At 51.0% G+C, this 20,608-nt stretch overlaps 3 protein-coding genes and 1 non-coding gene across 5 annotated transcripts; 2 read left to right on the forward strand and 2 right to left on the reverse strand.

Moving 5' to 3' along the window:
- Positions 1-220: 220 nt before the first annotated feature.
- Rab40c (RAB40C, member RAS oncogene family) lies at positions 221-10,970 on the forward strand (the record flags this gene model as incomplete). Its single annotated transcript, XM_028760779.1, has 5 exons — positions 221-281; positions 882-942; positions 7,846-7,923; positions 8,177-8,399; positions 9,104-10,970. Coding segments are annotated over 5 exons (704 nt in total), but the record flags the coding sequence as incomplete, so codon positions are not given.
- Positions 10,971-12,261: 1,291 nt separating this feature from the next.
- On the forward strand, positions 12,262-15,524 carry Wfikkn1 (WAP, follistatin/kazal, immunoglobulin, kunitz and netrin domain containing 1). Of its 2 annotated transcripts, none has more exons than XR_003710438.1 (2): positions 12,262-13,312; positions 13,443-13,985. XR_003710438.1 is itself a non-coding variant. In XM_028760780.1 (2 exons), the coding sequence occupies exons 1-2, from the start codon at positions 13,133-13,135 to the stop codon at positions 15,460-15,462; spliced, it is 1,659 nt and encodes a 552-aa protein (XP_028616613.1). In that variant the 5' UTR covers positions 12,262-13,132; the 3' UTR covers positions 15,463-15,524. The 2 variants fall into 2 exon arrangements, 1 of the variants encoding a protein (XP_028616613.1); XM_028760780.1 differs by having other exon boundaries at positions 13,984-15,524.
- A 301-nt stretch (positions 15,525-15,825) lies between these two features.
- Positions 15,826-17,499, reverse strand: Mettl26 (methyltransferase like 26). The gene is made up of 6 exons (XM_028760778.1): positions 17,283-17,499; positions 16,891-17,053; positions 16,734-16,793; positions 16,296-16,363; positions 16,119-16,197; positions 15,826-16,047 (listed from the first exon to the last, which is right to left on the reverse strand). Exons 1-6 carry the CDS (start codon positions 17,477-17,479, stop codon positions 16,000-16,002), a joined length of 615 nt encoding a protein of 204 aa, XP_028616611.1. The 5' UTR covers positions 17,480-17,499; the 3' UTR covers positions 15,826-15,999.
- A 380-nt stretch (positions 17,500-17,879) lies between these two features.
- Positions 17,880-17,950, reverse strand: Trnag-ccc. Its single transcript has one exon. It is a non-coding gene; the product is annotated as a tRNA-Gly (tRNA).
- Positions 17,951-20,608: the final 2,658 nt, after the last annotated feature.

Below are 20,608 nucleotides of genomic sequence, written 5' to 3' on the forward strand. Positions count from 1 at the left end.
CCTGGGTGTATCTGATGCCCACCTGACCTGGGCTTTTGCCTTGCCCATGGCTGCCATACAGCATGAGCTAGGCTGGTACCTGAGAAAGCCATAGCTGAGGGCAGTGAGCACACTCCTTCTGCTCCTCAGGGGTCATTGTGGGATTTGAGGAAGTATTGGGCAGGAGGACCTCAGTGAAGCAGTTGCTGATGGACACTCTCACGCCTCTGCTTCCTCACAGGAATAGACTATAAGACTACCACCATCCTACTGGACGGACGGCGTGTCAAGCTGGAGCTATGGTGAGTTGGTGATCTAATGGGGTGGGGGGAGCCAAGTGAGGAAGCCCCTTATTTGCAATAACTGTTTAAATAGACCCTACTTAGATGGGACTTTTCTCCATAATGAACACAACAAAAAGTCCAGGATGTTTGGTTTTAAAGCCTCCTCCAACTTTACTTGTTTTCCTGGGGCTAGAGAGATGCTCAGAGGTTACTAAGAGCTCCTGCTGCTGCTCTTCCAGAGGACACAGGTTCAGTTCCCAGCACCCTGTCTGGCAGCTTATAACTGTCTCTAATTCCAGTTCCCGTGGATCTATAACCTTCTTCCAGCCTCTCATGGGCATGAAGCATGCATATGTTGCTCATCTACATAAAACTAAATATTAAAAAGGAATCTGGTATTCTCATGCCTTTAATACCAGTACTTAGGAGGCAGAGACAGGCAAAAATCTCTGTGAGTTCAAGGCCAGCCTGGTCTATGTAGCAAATCCTAGTCAGAATTATACAGTGAGACCCAGTCTCAAAAAAAGGAAAAAAGAAAAAGCAGAAGAAAAAGAAAAAGAAAAATTTGTGGATGGGACCTCTCACACTGGGCCTGATCTCCCACACTATGTATTTCAGGGATACATCGGGCCAGGGAAGGTTCTGCACCATCTTCAGGTCCTACTCGAGGGGCGCGCAGGTAAGACCAGCACCATATTATGTATTGTCCGGTATGTGCCTCTCCTGATTCTTTTTGAACCTAGATTGCTGCCCTGACAGTTCCCTGAGTACTTTATTCTTGTGTTTTGTTTTCGTATGCGCTGGGGATGAGCTCTGAGCCTCGTGCTCAATAGATGATAGGTCCATGGCTAGTTGCATCCTCGGCCCGCTTCCAAAGTACTTTGACATGTGTTCATCAGGTCTCCAAAGCCCATCTGTAATAGGAAAAACAATCCAGAGCTTTGGAGACTTCATTTCTGGACTGTCTATGTGGGAGGAAACTGAGTCTCTAAGTGTCCCTGCATGAGTCCTTCCTGTTCTCATGATACCTCAGGACGAGCCTGAGCTTAGTCACTGCAGTGGCCTCTCCATGCCATTAAAATGCAGCATAGCCATCTGTTTCACTAAAAAACAAAGGTGTCTCCCCATATCTCCTTCATACACAGAGTAGTGCACCTCCTAAGGGGTGTGACTGGATGTGAAGGTGACCCGGGCTGTATCACACATTAGAACTCTGCAGATTGGGAGTGTTAAAGATGGCTGCAGATGATTCTCTGGACAGGAAATAGGCTATGGTGATCTTGTCTTGCCTGGAGAAGAGCACCATGCATACACTGTGCCACCCAGGGTATGTATGGATAGCTGTTCCCTGAGATCCCACATGCTTTCAGATATTTATTTATCACTCTGAAATCAGAAGATGGGGAAGTAGTTGAGACCTATGTGGATAGAACTGCTTTAGATCCTGTGCTGCTGCCACATGAAAGGTGTGAATGGAAGTTCAGTTCCATTGTGATGCACCCCCAGACTTCTGAAGAGCCTAGAGAACTCCCTTGGCTCAGACCCTAGCTCTGGAGAGCCAGGGACAGCCTTGGGAACAAAGGGGCAGACCCTGAAAGCAGAAGCATGATCTGAAGTATAGTTCCTTTCAGACAGACTGAAGGACTGATGAGCACTGGGCTAAGGATGGATTCTACAGGTCCTTCCTCACTTCTCTTTCCCTTTGAAGATGTATTTATGTGAATGTGTGTTTTGCCTGCATATATGACTGTGCACCACATGTATGCTTGGTAGCCATGGAGAAGTGGCCTTCAGATCCCCTGAGACTGAGTTATAGGTGGTTCTGAGCTGCTTTGTGGGTTCTGAGAATCAAATCTGGGTCCTTTGAAAGAACAGTCAGTGCTCTCAGTCACTAAGCCATCTCTACAACTCCTCTCCCTGATTTTTGAGACAGGGTCTCACATTATAGCCAAAGTGGGCCTCAAACTCTGCAGGACCCTCTTTCTCCTCCTTCTTCAGCCTCTCAACTGCTGGAGTTACACCAGCCACCATTCTCTGTCCCCCTTTTCTCTTCCCTCCCTCCCTCCCTCCCTCCCTCCCTCCCTCCCTCTCTCTCTCTCTCTGTCTCTTTCTTTCTTCTATTTTCTTTTTGTATCGAGGGGGAAAGAGAACATGCACAAGCACATAGCAAGGCAGGAGTATGGAGCTCAGTGCACGGCCTGAGGAGTTGGCTTCCTCCAGGCGTCAAAACTCAGATCTTGAGGCTTGGCGGCACGTCCCGTTACACACTAAGCCATCTCGCAAGTCCTCCATTTATAGACACAGCTTATTGCCTTCCTTTTGCTAAGCAGGATTTTCAGATTTCTTGTGGTTGTTTTCAAGACAAGGTTCCTCTGTGAAGCCCTGGATGTCCTGGAACACACTCTGTAAACTATGATGACCTCGAACTCACAGAGATCCCCCTGTCTCTGCCTCCCAGGGGTGGATTTAAAGGCACGCCACCACCACCCAACTTTAAGATTTTTTTTTTAACAGTAAATGCATATAATTTTAAAATTAAAAACAAAAAAGACGACTAGAGAGATGGTTCAGTAGTTAAGTGCTTGTTGTAGGCAGGGGACCTGGGTTTGATTCCCAGTGTTCACATGATGACTCACAGCCATCCTTACCTCACACTCTGAGGAATCCAGAGTTGTCTTCTGACTTTGATGAGCACCAGGCATGTATCGATGCATAGCCATAAACACAGATAAAATAGTCATACACATAAAAACAAATCTAAAAATTTTACCAAAAGATAAATTTACAAAAAGGATGTGAGGGCTTTGGATGACAACACTAAACATTATTGGGGGAAATGAGAATGGTGGCTCAGAGACGGCCTGACTGGGATTGGTGCTGGGATTTTTTGTTTGTTTGTTTTTTGGTTTTTTTTTTTTTTTTTTTTTTGAGACAGGGTTTCTTTGTGTAGCCTTGGCTGTCCTGGAACTCAGCCTGTAGACCAGGCTGGCCTCAAACTCAGAAATCCACCTGCCTCTGCCTCCCAAGTGCTGGGATTAAAGGCATGTGCCACCACCGCCCGGCTTTTAGGATTTTTTGTTTGTTTGTTTGTTTGTTTGGTGCTGGGATTGGTGCAACAAGAAGCCATGAGGGATGGAGGTGGAACTAATGAGAAACTGATCTGCTCAGTACAAGTACATGGGAACTAAAAGTTGTACATTTCAGAACTCTGTCTTTGCCAGTCCAAATTCTTTAGAAAGCAGTGTCTGCGTCATTATTTTTGAATCATTCCTGAAGCATCCAACACCACTGGTTCTGTTTCTGTTCTGCCTGTTATTCCCGGGAATTCTGGTGGCTATCTCCTGGCTGAGAGGAACTGAGAGCATACTCTGCACACACATCTTAGTTTGTATCTGAGGTACCAGGCATATCCTGTGGTACAAGGCCCTGATTTCATTCCTGCCCTATACCATGTATGTTCTGGGTGAGGCCAATAGCAACAAGATGGTGGTTTCCTACAGAAACGCAGCAGTGCTTCCCTGAGCCACCTCCAGAGGGACAATCTATCTTAACAGAACAGGTTTTGCTGCTCTGCTGCCCTTCTGGTCCCTCAGGGTCTGGGTCGTGCACATAGCACAAAGGCCACTGACCTTTTGTCACCTGTAACATTTAGCACTGTTTAGTGGCTCTTGTTGGAACCCTCTAAGCCTTACCAATGGCCAAGCTCCAATGTTTGTATGGTTGAGTCCTGAAATGATGTCTTAATCCCTATAGTCCTGTGCTGACTTCTGGGAAAGTGAGTGGGTCCCTCTGGCTTGGTATAAGGAAGCGATAAGGCAGGCCTGACACAGCAGTGCCAGCAGGAGGTGCTGCCCAGCTGGCCTGTGGCCACTTCCATTAGATCAGGAAGTATGTGGTCAGGTGCTGTGTCCTTTAAGGGCAGGTCAGGATTTGTTTCTATGGGAATAGGAGAGGATGCATGCTAATAGGTGATTGCTGAGAACACCAGCATACCACTTGGCATCTGGCAGGCAGAGTGAACAGTTTAGCACAACTAGGGTATGTGAAGTGGGCAGACAGGAGGATTTTGTTTGGGGGGTTTGAAGCACACAGATACATTGTTGTGCTAAATGCTTATTATTTATATTATTTATTTGAGGGGAGGGTGAGTAAGTGGAGGTCTGAGGACAAGTTATGAGAGTCATTCCTCTTCTATCATGTGGATTGCAAAGATCAAGTTCAGGTTGATCAGTCCTAACCCCCAGGAGGCAGATGTTCAAGGCCAACCTGGTCTACATAGGGAGCTCCAGGACAGCCAGGACTACATAGTGAGACCCTGTCTCAAAACAAAACAATAATAATGAGAACTGTAACAATAAGGAACCTACTCTTAGGCCTAGTTCCATGTCTCAAAATATGTCTTATATATTAAGCAGAACACAAACAGTGTCTATGTGCAGAATCACCTCACACTTTTGTTACCAGAAGGTCAAGTATCTAAGACTAGTTAATAGACCTGGTGTAGAGTGCCTCTTGCTGTTCAGGGGGCTCATGGAGCTCTGAAGTATTGAATGCCTGGCTCTTTGACAAGATCTTGTCCATGTTGATGGAACTTCACATTACAGGAAAATCTAGAAGACACTGGAAGGGTACTCTCTGGAGTCATTGCTGAATGGAGAAGGTCACTAGAAAGAGGAACCTGTGTCTGTATCTTGGCAAATAAGTGGTCTAAAAATCAGCACTATCTGACTTTATCATTTCGAAGGCAGAATGTGTAGGAGTCTTTTTGTCTTTCTCTGAAACACAACTGATGGCTTTGGGTTAGTTACAGTATGAACAAACTTCATTTTGGTTCTCAACTTCTTGCCTGCAGTTTATCCCAGACAGTTTTCTCTAGGAAATCCACAGCCGCTTTGGTCTCTGTTCCAACTGTCACTCAAACTGTGCCAACAAGGACCCGTCTGTGAGAGCAGAGCTAGGAAGGCTTTGCCCAGGCGGCCTCTGTAGGACCACCTCTTCCAGGAGGTCGGCCTTCTGCTTGCTTGTCTTTAAAGAATGTAACACAAGTGCTGGTTATGGCAAAAAGGAAGGCGAAAACAGGAAATTAAAGGCACCCAGCCTTGTACCATCTGCTGCATGTTTGTGTAAACTTCCTATACTGTGTGCCATTTGTTTATGCTTTCATTCTTCCGAGTGTCAGGGGAATCTGTAGCTCCCTCTTCACAACTTACTGTGCATGCGACAACTACTTATTCAGAACTCTTGGTCTTTTGTTGCTTCCACTGTCCCCTGGATAGAATCTAGAGCATCACACACTGTGTGCTGTGCACTCAGCTGTATCCCCAGCCCCTTGCTTCTGGACATTTTCTCCCTTGCTTCTGGACATGTTGTGCCCGGATTAGAATCCAGGCCTCATGTATTCGAGGCTACTCCTCTGCCACTGAACTCTATCCTCCCCCACCATAGCCCCTACTGCCGCCTCAGGAGAAAGATAAAACCTTCATTGTTGAAATATGCTGGGATGAGCCTGAGGGTGGTCTTTGGCACACACTGTTGAGTAAGCCTCAGGAGCCAGGATGCTCCACAGTGTGATACTGTAGTGGCACCATCGCCTCCAAGCTTAGCCTCCTTCCCTTGGCAACAGATGAGAGCTTTCTTCCCTGTCCCCAGGCAGCAGCTTCATCCTAGAGATGTGTTTGTTTATTGATTTTTGGGAGGGAGTTGGGACTTGGGTTGTTTGTTTGTTTGTTTGTTTTGTGTTTTGTTTCTTGTTTTTGGTTGTTTTTTTTTTTTTTTTTTTTTTTTTTGGTTTTTCAAGACAGGGTTTCTCTGTATAGCCCTGGCTGTCTTGCTGTCCTGGAACTCACTCTGTAGAACAGGGTGGCCTCGAATTCAGAAATCCACCTGCTTCTGCCTCCCAAGTGCTGGGATTAAAGGTGTGTGCCACCACTGCCCAGCTGACTTTGTTGTTATTGTTGGTTGATTTTTGTCTTAGTTACTGTTCTATTTTTGTGAAGACACCAGGACAAGGCGACTTCTTATAAAAGAACACACTTAACTGGGGGCTTGTGTAGTTTCAGACGCTTAGTCCATTATGGTCACGGCTGGGAGCATGGTGCTGTGCAGGTAGGCATAGTGTTAGAGGAGTAGCTGGGAGCTTTACATTCTTGATCTGCAGCAGGAGGCAAAGGGAGACGGACAGACAGATACTGGGCCTGGCAAGAATTTTTGAAACCTCAGAACCTATCCCCCAGCAACTCAGGTCCTCCAACAAGGACACATTTCCTTGCAGTCAGTTCATCAGCTAGGGACTAAGCATGCAAACATGAGCCTGTGGGGGCCATTTTCATTTAAACCACAGCATTTGAAGTGGGGTCTTTCCATGTAGCTCAGGCTGGCCTAGACCTAGCTATCTAGACCCTCGAGTGACCTTGAGTTTGCAGCATTCCCCTTGCCTCCATCTCCTGAGTGATGGGTTTATAAATGTAGACCTCCATCTCTGTTATGTCTAGTTATTGTAAATATTAACCTTTTTTACCCACCAGTCTGGCTCCTTGAGGTCAAGAAAACTCGAGTTTGGTTCCTCTCAGTGGTAACTGGCCTCAAGGTTGGTATGGGGCCCCTCCAGGATAGAGAAATTCCTCCCCAACTGCTGCCCTGCTTGAGCCAGGCCTGCTACCTACCTGAGGGTAAGGGTACCTTTGTCTCTGTAGGACCTGGGACTAGCCTGAGTTTTCAGAAATGGCAATTCTGCTTCCCTCTTCCTATTCCGATCTTTCAACTTCTCTTCCTCCTTCTCTGTCCTCCATGTCTGAGAAGCTGTGGGAAGAAGAGTGGGTAATTCAATGGGTAGACTCTTATTGCTGAGTCTCATTCAAAGTCATCCCAGACTGAGGCAGGTTGGCAGTGTGCTCCACATTGCCCCTGCTGGAAAGTCCATGATAGTGGCCCCGCTGGGATGTTTGAGGCAGGTGGAGATAGCCCAAAGCTGAGCTCCCAGTAATTGGTCTCTGAGGGATGTGGCAGGAAAGGCCCCGTAGCAAATCCTGCTTAGCCTGACTCAAGCAGCTCTCACTGACTACTGCTCTGTGAGTGACTGACATCCTGCTGTACAAGTTTGGAGTTGGAAAACTCAGAGCTGCCTCCATTCAGCCCCAGGTGCCCCCAGGGCGGAGTTCACTGATGGACTGACTTCTAGAATGCTTGCCCCTCTAGTGAGTTCTGCAGCTCTTCACACCCCCTCCCCCTACCAAAGCTTTGACCTGTGTATGTAGGCTTACCCTGTGTGACTTTTGAATAATTTCAGAGTAATGCCTGTGACTGGCCTGGATTTAAAAATTGTTAAAAAGTCAGTTCTGCCCCAGTCATGTTCTCGAGGATAGACAGGATGGCATATGTGGGTTGGGACAATTCAACTTACAGAAGGTCCCTTCCTGCTGATACATTTCCCCACTTCAGTTCATGGCCATACTAATGATCTGTAAAGTCTTCTGGGCCATATTCCTAGCCCTGCCTAGGAATTGTGACCACTCCCATCAGCAAGTTTCTCCTGAGAGTGGGCCCAAATGTCTCTGTGGATAACCTCCTTCCAACTAACTTGCAGGGGATCCTTCTGGTGTACGACATCACCAACCGTTGGTCCTTTGATGGCATTGACCGGTGGATCAAGGAGATCGATGAGGTGAGTGTGTGTGTGTGTGTGCCTCTCGGGAAGAAACTGTGGGAGCAAGCTGTGATTGAGCATGCCTGGGAGTGCTGCTGCTGTAGTCCTTCCTGACCCAATAAACAACTGGACTCCACAGTTTACCTGGTTCCATCCAGAGCTTCCTGGACTTGCTGCACTGCAGGGTGCAGACACTGGGAGCCCTGCACATGGCCAAGTGGTGGGGGTGGCATGTGGTTGTGCCTCTGCTAAGTTCTGAACCCCTCCTAAGCACGCACCTGGTGTTCCTCGGATCCTGGTTGGGAACCGGCTGCACCTGGCCTTCAAGCGGCAAGTCCCAACGGAGCAGGCTAGAGCCTACGCAGAGAAGAACTGCATGACCTTCTTTGAAGTCAGCCCCCTGTGCAACTTCAACGTCATTGAGTCCTTCACTGAGCTCTCCCGTATTGTGCTCATGCGGCATGGCATGGAGAAGATCTGGAGGCCCAATCGAGGTAGGATTGAGGCTTAGTTCCGATAGGATGCTAGCTAGTGGAGTAACAGGGCGTGATGTGAACTATAGGCATTGACAGTGGAGTTAGAGTCTAGGTGGTCTCTTGAGAGCTGCAGTCACCCAGGCTGCCTGCTCAGACATACAGGTGATCTCTTTCCTTGCCATGCTTTAAGAACACAGCTCTGCACGTGCACCTTTGCTGCTGAGTGGTCACGGAGGCAGTATGTGCAGCTCAACAATGTCTGGGTCATTGTCCATGCCAAGCACTTGATCAGAAGCCCCTAATGGTGGCTTTACTCTGCTTACTTTCTAATAGGGCTCACTGGTTGGCAAACAGATGGTCACACTGTCACCTTATGAAGCCACAGAGGAGAGCAGGGTAACTAAGTTCCTCTCTTGGGCCAAGAGACTGAGTTAACCTCCAACCAGAACTATAGTAAAGGCTGCATTCCAAAGTCAGTCTGCCTCCTTATTCACCCTAGTCTATTCATAGAGTAGCTGTGCAGACTGGCCTCTCCCAGCAGCACTTTATAGTATGCTCTGCTCTAAGGCAGGAGATGGGAGCCACCCAGTGGTCAAGATAGTGGGGCATCCAGGAGCCCTGAACTGATGAGATGCAGCAGCCAGGTTTTATAGGTAGTCTGAGGACTGTGTAACTCCCCTAACAAAACCTGTCTGTTCCCTCCTCCATCTTGCCTCCCTCAGTTTTCAGCCTGCAGGACCTCTGCTGCCGTGCCATTGTCTCCTGTACCCCTGTGCACCTCATCGACAAGCTCCCACTACCTGTCACCATCAAGAGCCACCTCAAGTCCTTTTCCATGGCCAACGGCATGAACGCTGTCATGATGCATGGCCGCTCCTACTCCCTGGCAAGTGGGGCCGGGGGCAGTGGCAGCAAGGGCAACAGCCTTAAGAGGTCCAAGTCCATCCGTCCCCCCCAGAGCCCACCTCAGAACTGCTCTCGGAGCAACTGCAAGATCTCCTAGCGGGACCTGTGGGTTCCGCCTGTTCAGACTTGGGGCTTACGCTGGAGCACTCCTGGCCAGGCGCTAAGCCCTGCTTCGTGCAGGAAGACTTGGCTACACAACCCTGCCTGGGTCTCTCCAGGCTTTCCTCCACATCTGAGCTAGTGGAGGGGAGGGGCATGCAGGAGAGAACATGCTCCACAAACCAGGCAGCAGGGCTGCTGGTGCTACGGGGACCAGGTGGGAACCAGTCCTGGACTCCAGGCTGGGACTGAGCCTGGCTCCCCTTTATTTATACGGAGAACATTTGACCTGTTTTGTACATTTTTAAAGGGCTGTCAGGGAAGCCTGGATGCCCCTCATAGCCACATTAGCCGTTGGGGAAGCTCAGGTTGTTAGGGAAGGAGGGATGAAGCAGGATGGAGGGTTTCAGTGTTGAAGCCAGATGATCTTTGGATTTATAAACACCCTGCCTGGGTGTTGCTCAGAGGCCTGGGGGAACAGATGGGGCCAGGGTGTATTTCAGATGCTTCTAGCAGCAGGCTTGCCTCCAGCTTCCATATCTGACAAAGGTGATCAGTTTGCTGGGCATAGGCAAGGTTTCGGCCCCTGAGACCTCCTACGAGAGGAGAGGAGAGATGTTGGTGCACCTAGGAAAACCCCACTTACCCTCCCATTGTGCCCTGGCACTTTTGCTGATGTTTACTATACACATCTCCAGGCTGAGGCCTCAGAGCTTTCGGCAGACTTAGTGCTTGGTGGCTTCTAGTATCTGGGCTTCGGGCACAGGGCCTAGGACCCCAGTGTCTAGCAGCTTGTACTCACCAACTTCGGTACCAACTGTCATAGCTGCTCCTTGCCTATTGTGGCCCTTCTGCCTTTAAGTTCACGTCACTGGAATCTCTTTGACCTATTTCTTAGTGACACTCTGAGAACAGCAGCCTCAACCTTAGGGGTGAACACCAAGCCCCTCCTTAGGGACTCACTGGCCTGAGCACCTTCTGAAGCCATGGACTATTCCTCCACAATGCTCCTCCTATCCCAGTCTGCTCTGGTCAGCCTTTTCCCCTGTGGGGATGTTGTCCCCAGTGGATGTCCTATGTGACTGCTCCCCTGTCCTTGCCTGGTGACACAGCCCTCAGGCACGCTGGTGCTTAACTCTACCTCCTGCCCTCAGGGCCCTGGTCATAACAGGAGCCATGACCGACCCCTTATTGGGGACCTCTTAGTGCACATTTCCTAAGACCATCTTTGCCATGGATGTTACTAGGGCACTGGTAGACACTGCGCCAGCCTGCTGTTCTGGGAAGATTGGGTTATTGCCTGTAGGGAGGGATGGGGCTATGGTTGTGGGAACTGCCTGATAAGCAGCAGCCCCTGGGACCCTGGCCCAGAGGCTGGATACAATCAAGCATCACCTTTCCCCACCAGTCCTGTTGCTGTTGACAGAGACCTTTTTTCTGGAATCTCGAATAGAATGGTATAGACTTTGAGGACCTGGATTGGCCTGCGTGCACACCATCAACACTACACTTGCTGCTGTGGACTCCACCATTCCTGGTTCTTTGTTCTTACTTCTTTGTACAGTAAATGTACTTCAGCAGTGAGCTCATGTCTTTGTTTGTGAACATTAGTCTGGCTTCATCTGAATGTGGTTTGTTGGGGGTGGTAAGGAGTGTCTGGCAGTGTGCTCTGCCACAGGAGCCAGCACTGCTTTGTGCCTGACAGAATGGTCCCAGCTTTGTTAACTGTCCCCTGCAGCTGACCTTGCTGACCTGGAGCCATCCATCGACTGGGTTCACATTCCCAGCCACAAAGTAGCCAGGCCTGGTTACAAGCTGCACTGTTTTCTGAGGTCTGATCTTGGCCAAGCTAGCATCAGGCAGCCTAACTGTTCACAGAGCCTTTACTCATAGCCCAGGGCACATAGCTTACCACAGCATCAAGGACATCTTCGAGTGGAACCTGCCTGGAGTTGGTACCTTTAGCAGGAAAACATCTAGCAGGTTATGGACTCTGCAGGCCATACTCAGCCAAGGCTGTCTTTCATACACTGGAAGGCAAAGCTGAATGGGATAGGACAGTTCACTTTAAATGTGGCCTCTGGTTGAGGTGTCACCTGCACTTTCCTTAGTTGTATCCTGGGCCTGTGGCCTGGCGACCCTGCCCCCTCAACACCAGGAGCTGGCTCACCCACAGCTCTTTTGTAAGGCAGCAGACACTGGCGCCTGGTAGCCATCTCTTGATCTCCTGACCAGACCAGGCTCTTATTACCCTGCCTCCTGGGTCAGGAGGTCAGACAGAGGGTCACACAGACTTTTTCCTTCCTGTCTCTGAGAAAACCACTCCCTGGGGACCTCTGGAGCCACAGAAAGGGTTTGGAAAGGCAGATTCCAGGCAGGGCCTTTGTCTTGCCACCAGCTTTGATCTCCCTGCCCTCCCCCACAGTAGTGAAGCCTCTAGTTCAGTTAAAGAATGGATGCTGGCCTTCATGTGAGTTGTTGGGCCAAGGCTTGCATGTACTTGGATCCCTGAGCAACATCTAGGATGCTCGCTCTTTGAAAGATGCACTTGGCCATCCCTTGAGATACCCATCTATCTAGCCCTGTCTGGTCAGTTGGCGGCGTCTCTGTGTTCTTGTTTACACTGTGTACCAGTCATTGACATGAGACTTCTATGGCTGATGCACATGGATCGTCTGCTTCCACAAGATACGACAGCCTTTTTATTTATTTTGTACCTGCCTTGCCCATTTGAAGGAACAGAGGGGCACAGACTCCAGCTAGAAGCCAGGAGCCCAGTTTTAGAGAAACAGGTACATCTTGGAGGATAAATCCTGCCAAGTTGTGCCTTCAGCTGATGAGATGCCAAGACCTAACAGGTTTTTTTTTTTTTTTTTGAGACAGTATGTTCTTATATAACCAAATGGGCCTGGTATTTGCTGTGTAGCTCTGGGCTGGCCTCAATCTGGATCCTCCTGTGGCCCACCTACCCAGTGCTGGGATTACAAGTCTGGACCGCGACACCAAGTACCCTAGCAGGTTTTTTATTCCATGCCAAGGCCTTTTGGCAAGTGTGACACTTGAAGGGGGCCAAAAGAGAACAGAATCTCTACCACTTGCCAGTGGAAAATATGCCTTACCTATAGTTATGACAGGTGTGGTCCTTGGCTGCCTTTGGAGAAGATTTAGGCTAATAGCCGAGGCTGGACTGAGTCCCTGCCCAACCTCACTGAACGAGAGCCTGAAGAGCTGAGGACAAAAGCCGAAATTTACCAGCCCTGCCCCTCCTCCCTGAATAGAGTGTGGGAGGGTCTTTAAGGAGACTTTGATCCCTGTTGGGCTCCAGCTTGTAGAGGGAGGGGCTCAGGTTACAGCATCCCCCTCCCTGATTTAGCTGGCCCTTCTCCGCCCCTTGGTGACCCTAGTGGTCAGTTGCTCTGGGCTTCAGGGCCTCTGGCCCCTCCCCAGCCCTTCCTCTTCTTCTATTCCCAGTCCTATGCTGACCAGAGCCTGGGAGCCACCCACAGTGGTTGGGAGAGGGCCAGCCAGTATTTTGTAGACAGGTTTTGAGAGACCCCAGAATAACTATTCAGGGTTCCAGAGAAGACACCATCTGTGAGCTCCAACTTTACAGGGTCCAAGAGCAACAGGAGAGGGTCCTTTGAGGTAGGAGTAGTGATCCTGGGCCCAGGACCCTATAGGGTGGATGCCTATAGGGAGTCTCAGCTGGTGGCCATACACTCCCACCCCCTGGCCCTGTGGTCCCCATGCCTGCCCCACAGCTACTCCTGCCTCTGCTCTTTGTCTTCGTGCTCATCCATCTGACCTCGGAGGCCAACCTGCTGCCAGAGACTGGAGGCCATCCTGGCATGTGCCCCAACCAGCTCAGCCCCCACTTGTGGGTCGACGCCCAGAGCACCTGTGAGCGTGAGTGTACCAGGGACCAGGTGAGCACTGGCATCTCGTGGGATCCTGGGCCCCACCCTAGCTCTTTCTTTAGTGGGGGGAGTAGACCCCCTACCCTAGGAGTCTGCTTCCTCCAGGGTTCCTCTACACTCAATTTACCTGGATTTGTAGGTAGCCATGACCTGTACACAGGGCTCAAAGGATATCTTCACCTTTTTGCCCTCTGAAGAACAAGAACATCTCCAGTTCCTGGACTGACTTCATCCGCACCAATCCCATCTCTAACCTGCCTGAGCACCACTTTTTCTTAAGTCATGTGAACCCAGGCCTTTGACCTACCCCTGCAAATGGCACTACCCTTCCCTAGCCCTGCCAGTCTTTAGTCTTTTCCTCCTATCCCAGACTGGGAAGGGGACAAAGAGCTCCCAAAGTGGTGCGCCCTCTGATGGCAGAGCAGCTGCCTGCACACTGTTCCACCTGCTCAGTGGGAATGCTAATGAGGCCTGCTTGCGAGCCTTGAGGATTCAGTGGGGTTGAATACGGTGATATGTGGCCATGGTGCTCAAACTGTTCAGAAACCACAGCCACTGTTTTCCATCGGGGAGGAGGCTTTGAGAGAGGCAGCTACCTCTCCCAGGACAGAGAGGCAGGGTAGTGCATAGGCAAGGCCGGGTAGGGGTCAGGGCTCCACTAAACTGTCCCTGTCCCTCAGGACTGTGCGGCATCCGAGAAGTGCTGCACCAATGTGTGTGGGCTGCAGAGCTGCGTGGCTGCCCGCTTCCCCAGTGGTGGCCCAGCTGTACCTGAGACAGCAGCCTCCTGTGATGGCTTCCAATGCCCACAACAGGGTTCTGACTGTGACATCTGGGATGGGCAGCCAGTTTGTCGCTGCCGTGACCGCTGTGAAAAAGAACCCAGCTTCACGTGTGCTTCTGATGGCCTTACCTATTACAACCGCTGCTATATGGATGCAGAAGCCTGCCTGCGGGGTCTCCACCTGCATGTGGTACCCTGTAAGCACATTCTTAGTTGGCCACCCAGCAGCCCAGGACCACCTGAGACCACTGCTCGCCCAACCCCTGGGGCTGCCCCCATGCCACCTGCTCTGTACAATAGCCCCTCCCCACAGGCTGTGCATGTGGGGGGAACAGCCAGCCTCCACTGTGATGTTAGTGGCCGTCCACCACCTGCTGTGACTTGGGAGAAGCAGAGCCATCAGCGGGAGAACCTGATTATGCGCCCTGACCAAATGTATGGCAATGTGGTTGTCACCAGTATCGGACAGCTAGTGCTCTACAATGCTCAGCTGGAGGATGCAGGACTGTATACCTGTACTGCACGAAATGCTGCTGGCCTGCTGCGGGCTGACTTCCCCCTTTCTGTTTTGCAGCGGGCAACTACTCAGGACAGGGACTCAGGTGTCCTGGCCCTGGCTGAGTGCCAGCCCGACACACAAGCCTGTGTTGGGCCACCTACTCCCCATCATGTCCTTTGGCGCTTTGACCCACAGCGTGGCAGCTGCATGACATTCCCAGCCCTCAAATGTGATGGGGCTATCCGGGGCTTCGAGACCTATGAGGCATGCCAACAAGCCTGCGTCCGTGGCCCTGGGGATGTCTGTGCGCTGCCTGCAGTTCAAGGCCCCTGTCAGGGCTGGGAGCCACGCTGGGCCTACAGCCCACTGCTGCAGCAGTGCCACCCCTTTGTGTACAGTGGCTGTGAAGGGAACAGCAATAATTTTGAGAGCCGCGAGAGCTGTGAGGATGCTTGCCCTGTCCCACGCACACCTCCCTGTCGTGCCTGCCGCCTCAAGAGCAAGCTGGCTCTGAGCTTGTGCCGCAGTGACTTTGCCATTGTGGGCAGACTCACAGAAGTCCTGGAGGAGCCCGAAGCTGCAGACGGCATTGCTCGTGTGGCCTTAGATGATGTGCTAAAGGACGACAAGATGGGTCTCAAGTTCTTGGGCACCAAATACCTGGAGGTGACATTGAGGGGCATGGACTGGGCCTGCCCGTGCCCCAATGTGACAGCTGGCGATGGGCCACTGGTCATCATGGGTGAGGTCCGTGAAGGTGTGGCTGTGTTGGACGCCAACAGCTATGTCCGTGCTGCCAGCGAGAAACGAGTCAAGAAGATTGTAGAACTGCTTGAGAAGAAGGCTTGTGAACTGCTCAACCGCTTCCAAGACTAGCTTTATGCGTAATCCCCATTCCTGCCCTTCCTCCTGCTGAATAAATGTCTTTGCCTGTGGGATTCAAAGCCTCTGGTTCCCTTCTAGCAGCAGTGCTCCTAGCAGTGGGGATAGTGCTCCACCCCCATCAGCACTAGCTATCCAGTTGGAATCCTGTGAGTAGATGGAGATCCAGTTCCTACTTGAGGTTACCAAGTAGCACCAAGTCACTCTGGGGAGCCCTCATACAACGTATAAGGTTCTTTCCAAGGATATAGGAGAAAGCCAGCTCAGTCCTGCTTCAGCTATTCCCACCCCATGCCCTAATCTTCCCCGAGACCAATCCCCTTTTGCCCTCCCCCCGGGTATTCCCAACAAGCAGCGTACTATAGACAGCCCACTGTGGGCTGGAAAGGCTTTATTTTAAGGCCCGCTGTGACCAGGTTCTTTGCAGCCCTGCAGCCACTAGACTAGGAGGAGCAAATTTATCCCAAGGACTGACCCAGTGAGAGAGGGGCTGATGTCTAGTTTGTACCATGACAACTTTTGACAGAGATGCTATTCTTTCCGGAAAATCAGGCATTTGTTGTTGGCTGGCATGTCCACCTGGAAAAATACTTTGCTGGAGTGACTCTTAATCACAGAGAGACTCCCCACTCCCCCACTGCCTCGCCTACCATCCTCTCCAGGACCAAGCCACTGGCCTGGCCTAGTTCCTCCAGAAGGGCTGTGTCACGAAGCCCCCACTCTGGGTTCCTGCAGGTGGGAAGGGAGGTAGAGGACACTTGCAGAGTTGAGGGTATCATCCACCAGACCCTCTCTCTGAGCTAAGCCACCTCCTACCCATGTCTGACCTGCATCTGAGGGTCAGGTCAAAGTCCACGTTGCTCTGGGGAGAGATCTTCCCATTGATGGCATAGGGCTGTGGGAACAAGACACAGTCGTACCCATGGGGCTGGTTTGCAGGATAGGGTGTTCTTTCTATAGGAGTATGGAAAGAATAACTCAAGAAGGAAAAAGGCAGGCTGGAGAGATAGCACAATGGTTAAGAGCACTGACTACTCTTCCAGAGGTCCTGAGTTCAATTCCCAGCAACCACATGGTGGCTCACAACCATCTGTAATGGGATCCGATGCCCTCTTCTGGGGTGTATCTGAAGACAGCTTCAGTGTACTCGCATACATTAAATAAATAAATTTAAAAAAGGAAAAAGTCTAGGTCCCAGACCCTGGGCTTCAAGAGTGGGGAAACACCTAAGGCTGCTAGGGGCATCTTAAGGTAGGGTCACTCACCCCATAGGTGATCAGCACAGCCTTGGTTTTGAGCAGGTGTCCTGCTGCTCTGAAGAGCCCCTGGAGAGGAAGGCAGGTAGGGCACAGTAAGCTGGGAGCTGGAGACTCATACTTTCCTCCTTGGGACATGAAAGCTGGGCTCCAGAGTGGTCCCCACCTCAGTGCAGTTCAGGGGGCTGATGTGGATCATATTGATGCAGAGCAACAGGTCCAGCGATCGCCGTGGGATCCCGCCCCATTGCTCCCACTCCCAGGTCACGTCCAGGTACAGCGGAGCCTTCACATTGGACAACCCTTGGGCTTGGGTGGTGGCTGCAATGCTGTGGAAAGCAGCATGTGGGCAAGGGCCGACGAGGCCCCTCAGTGACTCGGGGGTTAAGTCCTGAGGAGCAGCAAGCAAGGAGGTAGCTTTGTCGACCCTGCAGCCCGTTGCTTCCACTGCCTCAGTCTGGCACTCAGACCTGGGCCTGCCCTCTTTACCGGTCCGCCAGCTCCCGCCGCCCACTCAGCCCCAAGTGGCCGCAAGGAGAAGGCACCGCGCCGCCGCACCTGTCCAGACAGCGTTGGTCCACATCCGACGGCTGCCACTCGGCGTTCGGGAAGGCCTGTGCAAAATGTGCGGCGTGCTGTCCGGAGCCCGAGGCCACCTCGAGCACGCGAACGCCGCGCTGGGCAGGATCCACATACTGGCGGAGTACGCACAGGATGGGTTCCTTGTTTCGCTCAGCAGCCGCAGCTACCATCATCGCTGCGGTGAACCCAGCCCAGCTAGGGATGCGCGCGGGGCACCACGGGAGCTGTGGTCCAGCTCCTGCGCAGAGCACTGCGGGAGTTGTGGTCTTACGGATCAGCCGCCTGCAGCAAGTTAACTGCCAGGCTTCTTAACTCCTAAAAGGGTCCGCACCCGCGGGAGACTGAGTCCCACAGCTAGGTTTGGCGGTGACTTCGAACAGGGAACAAGGCTCGAGTAGAGGCTGTGGTTTCCTGGAGTCTTTCAGCTATAGCACCTCGTTTTCAGCGTATTTGTCACTTTGAACGTTCATTTGTTGCATTTGCGCCTCCCCTTTTTTAGGAATGGTGTTCAGATTGCAAGGCATTCAGAGATGAACAGGGAAAAAAAACAAAAAAAGGAACAGAAAGAGAACGTGCGCCGCCCGGGAATCGAACCCGGGTCGCAAGAATGGGAATCTTGCATGATACCACTACACCAGCGGCGCTGTTGAGAAGGGGAGCAGTCCGTAAGACATACGAATTGTGACGCAACCATGTTACTGTAACAGTATTGCGCATGCGTCTTTTCTATTGCGCGCCAGTTCTCTGCTGACAAGGGTTTGGAGGACATGATATCCCACTGGATCCCAAAGGGTTGCTGACATCCGAGGAAAACGAGAAAATGTGGGTGCCAGAGATTTGTAGTCAGCCAGGATTTGGTTCTGTGCCATGGAAACCATAGCAGTCATGATCTCTTGGAAGCCTGCGGCCACGGTCAAAGTCCTGACTTTCAACCGGCCAAACCTTGTGGGCGTGGGCGTTGTGGGTGGTAACTGAATGGAGCTTGGGGAACTCAGATGCAGAACTCCTCAGGTCTGGGACAACTGGGGCTCAGATGAGCTTTGTGTGATGCTGAGACGGCTGGCAACAGCTCGAGGTCCACAGATAGATAGCAGGAGGCGATCAGTGACCAGTGAAATGAATTTCGAAGCGACGAGTACACGGACAAGGGTATTTCTCTGATGGTCACCTTGCGTGCGGGGTGAAAGCGTCCATTTCTCATAGGAGCTGGATTTTAGAAAATGCCCGAGACGCTCATGCCTGGTTGCCAGCAGCTAGTTGAAGGATTGCATGGGCTGTCCCATACTATATCATAGCGCTCAGGGTTAAGCATGGCTCCTGTTTGGGATTGCGATTGAGGTGTCTATTCCAGTCAGCCGAGGTGAGCAGGGGTGTGGGTATAGTTAAACTATGTAAGCGACCCGGCCCAAGGATAGGATATAGGGTGGCCATTCTAGAAACCCCTCTGAAAAGTTGTCGGTCCAGACTGAGGAAAAATCCTGAAGTCCAGCCCCTCACCCACTCTGAGCAGCCCCTAACAGGTGGTTATGAATGTCTGGGATTGGAGGTGACTTTGACGGGGCGTGAGTTAGGTTCTCCTTTTTACTGACTCACCCTCTGTTTACCTGGCTTACTTTTTCCATAGATTATTCATGGATTTTTTTTTTTTTTGGACAGGAGTGTGAGCATCATATGTCCAAGTTCAGGAAAGGTGTTCTTTCTCTCCATCAAAGTGCAACACTGTTCTAAGACACACACACACACACACACACACACACACACACACACCATCTCAAAGAGAACCCCGGGAAGAAGGCCTGTGACAGCCAGGGAGCTACTTAAATTTCAACTGGAACCTGGTGGTGGTGCTCGGGAGGCAGAGGCTGGTCCACAGAGTGGGTTCAAGGACAGCTAGGGGTACACAGAGAAACCCTGTCTGGAAAACAAAACAAAACAAAACAAATAAAGAATCAAAATTAATTCTTAAAGCACAGCACACACACCTTTAGTCTTAGCACACAGAGAAACTCGGCCTGGAAAAACAAACAAAAAACCAGGGAAATGGGGAGACTGGCAACAACCCTAGATTGATCTTCCTGCTTCCCCTTCCCCGCAGAGAGCCTGAGCTGAGAAGGACTCACATTTCTCCTTAGCCCAGTCCCATGTGCCTAACCCCACCAAGTCCAAGCCTCTGGGGTTTCCTGCTGCTGCCCTTCTCCTTGCCTCTCTAACCCCTCTGTGGTTACTGTAACAAATTAGCCCAACACTTGGTAATAGAAAACAAGTTTATTTTGTTATAGTTCTGAAGACCAGAAGTCCAAAACAAAGTTGTCAGATCACAGTCTTGGCCTCACCATCTTGGTTGCTTGGCTGTGACTTCAGTCTCTGCTTTATTTTCAGAGCGACTCCTCTGTGTCCAGATCCTTCGTGTCTTTCTCTGAAAAGGGCATAGTCAGGGTCTGGAGGCTTCATCCAGGTCATCTTTCTTATGGTTCTAGCAGTGATTTCCCAGATCCCTAACCCCCTCACACTGCAGGCTTCCCACCTGTCATTCTACCAAAACTCCATCCCCAGGCGGCCTAGGACCACTGCATCTGGTCCATCCTCAGGCGGCCTAGGACCATTGCATCTGGGAAAACTTCACTGTCGAGCCCAACCCCCACCAGGCTATCTGCCCTTCCAACATGTTTTTCCACCTCCTCAGCTTCCTGCTACACAGAGATCACTACACTCTCACCTCTGTCCCCACCCAAAACCCCTGCCCTCACCTGCCCCTGCCCTAGCCTCAGAACAAGCCCACCTGAAAGCCCTTCTAAGGGCTTCTGAACCCAACCCTGGACTTCTGCTGCAGCTATTGAGTCTTGCCCTCTAGTTCTGGCCAACGATTATTTAAGCAAAGACTGAGTTTGTTCCTTGATGAGTTCCTGTGAGACTGGGCTTTAGGTGTTTGGAAGTAGCTAATTGGGGTTGCACTTTCTTGGTAGGGGAATCTGTCTCAAGGGAGCTCCTGTCAGTATATGGAATGCATACTCTCGACACCAGGGCCTTGTATACCTACCTCCCTTACCGTGCTTCATTCTGTCACAACTGATCCTTTCTGCCCCTTGCGGGGCAGTGGTGGTGCATGCCTTTACTCCCAGTACTTTGGAAGCAGAGGTAGATGAATCTCTGTGAGTTCAAGGCCAGCGTGATCTACAAATCTAGTCCAGAACAGCCAGGGTTGTGGTTATACTGAGAAACCCTGTTTCAAAACGAAACAAACAAACAAAAATCAACCAACTAAACTAGCATGAACTTCCAGGATCCTGTCCTGACTTCCTGCC

The sequence above is a fragment of the Grammomys surdaster genome, unplaced genomic scaffold (genome assembly GCF_004785775.1).
Source record: "Grammomys surdaster isolate TR1022 unplaced genomic scaffold, NIH_TR_1.0 126612, whole genome shotgun sequence".
Taxonomy (NCBI): Eukaryota; Metazoa; Chordata; class Mammalia; order Rodentia; family Muridae; genus Grammomys; species Grammomys surdaster.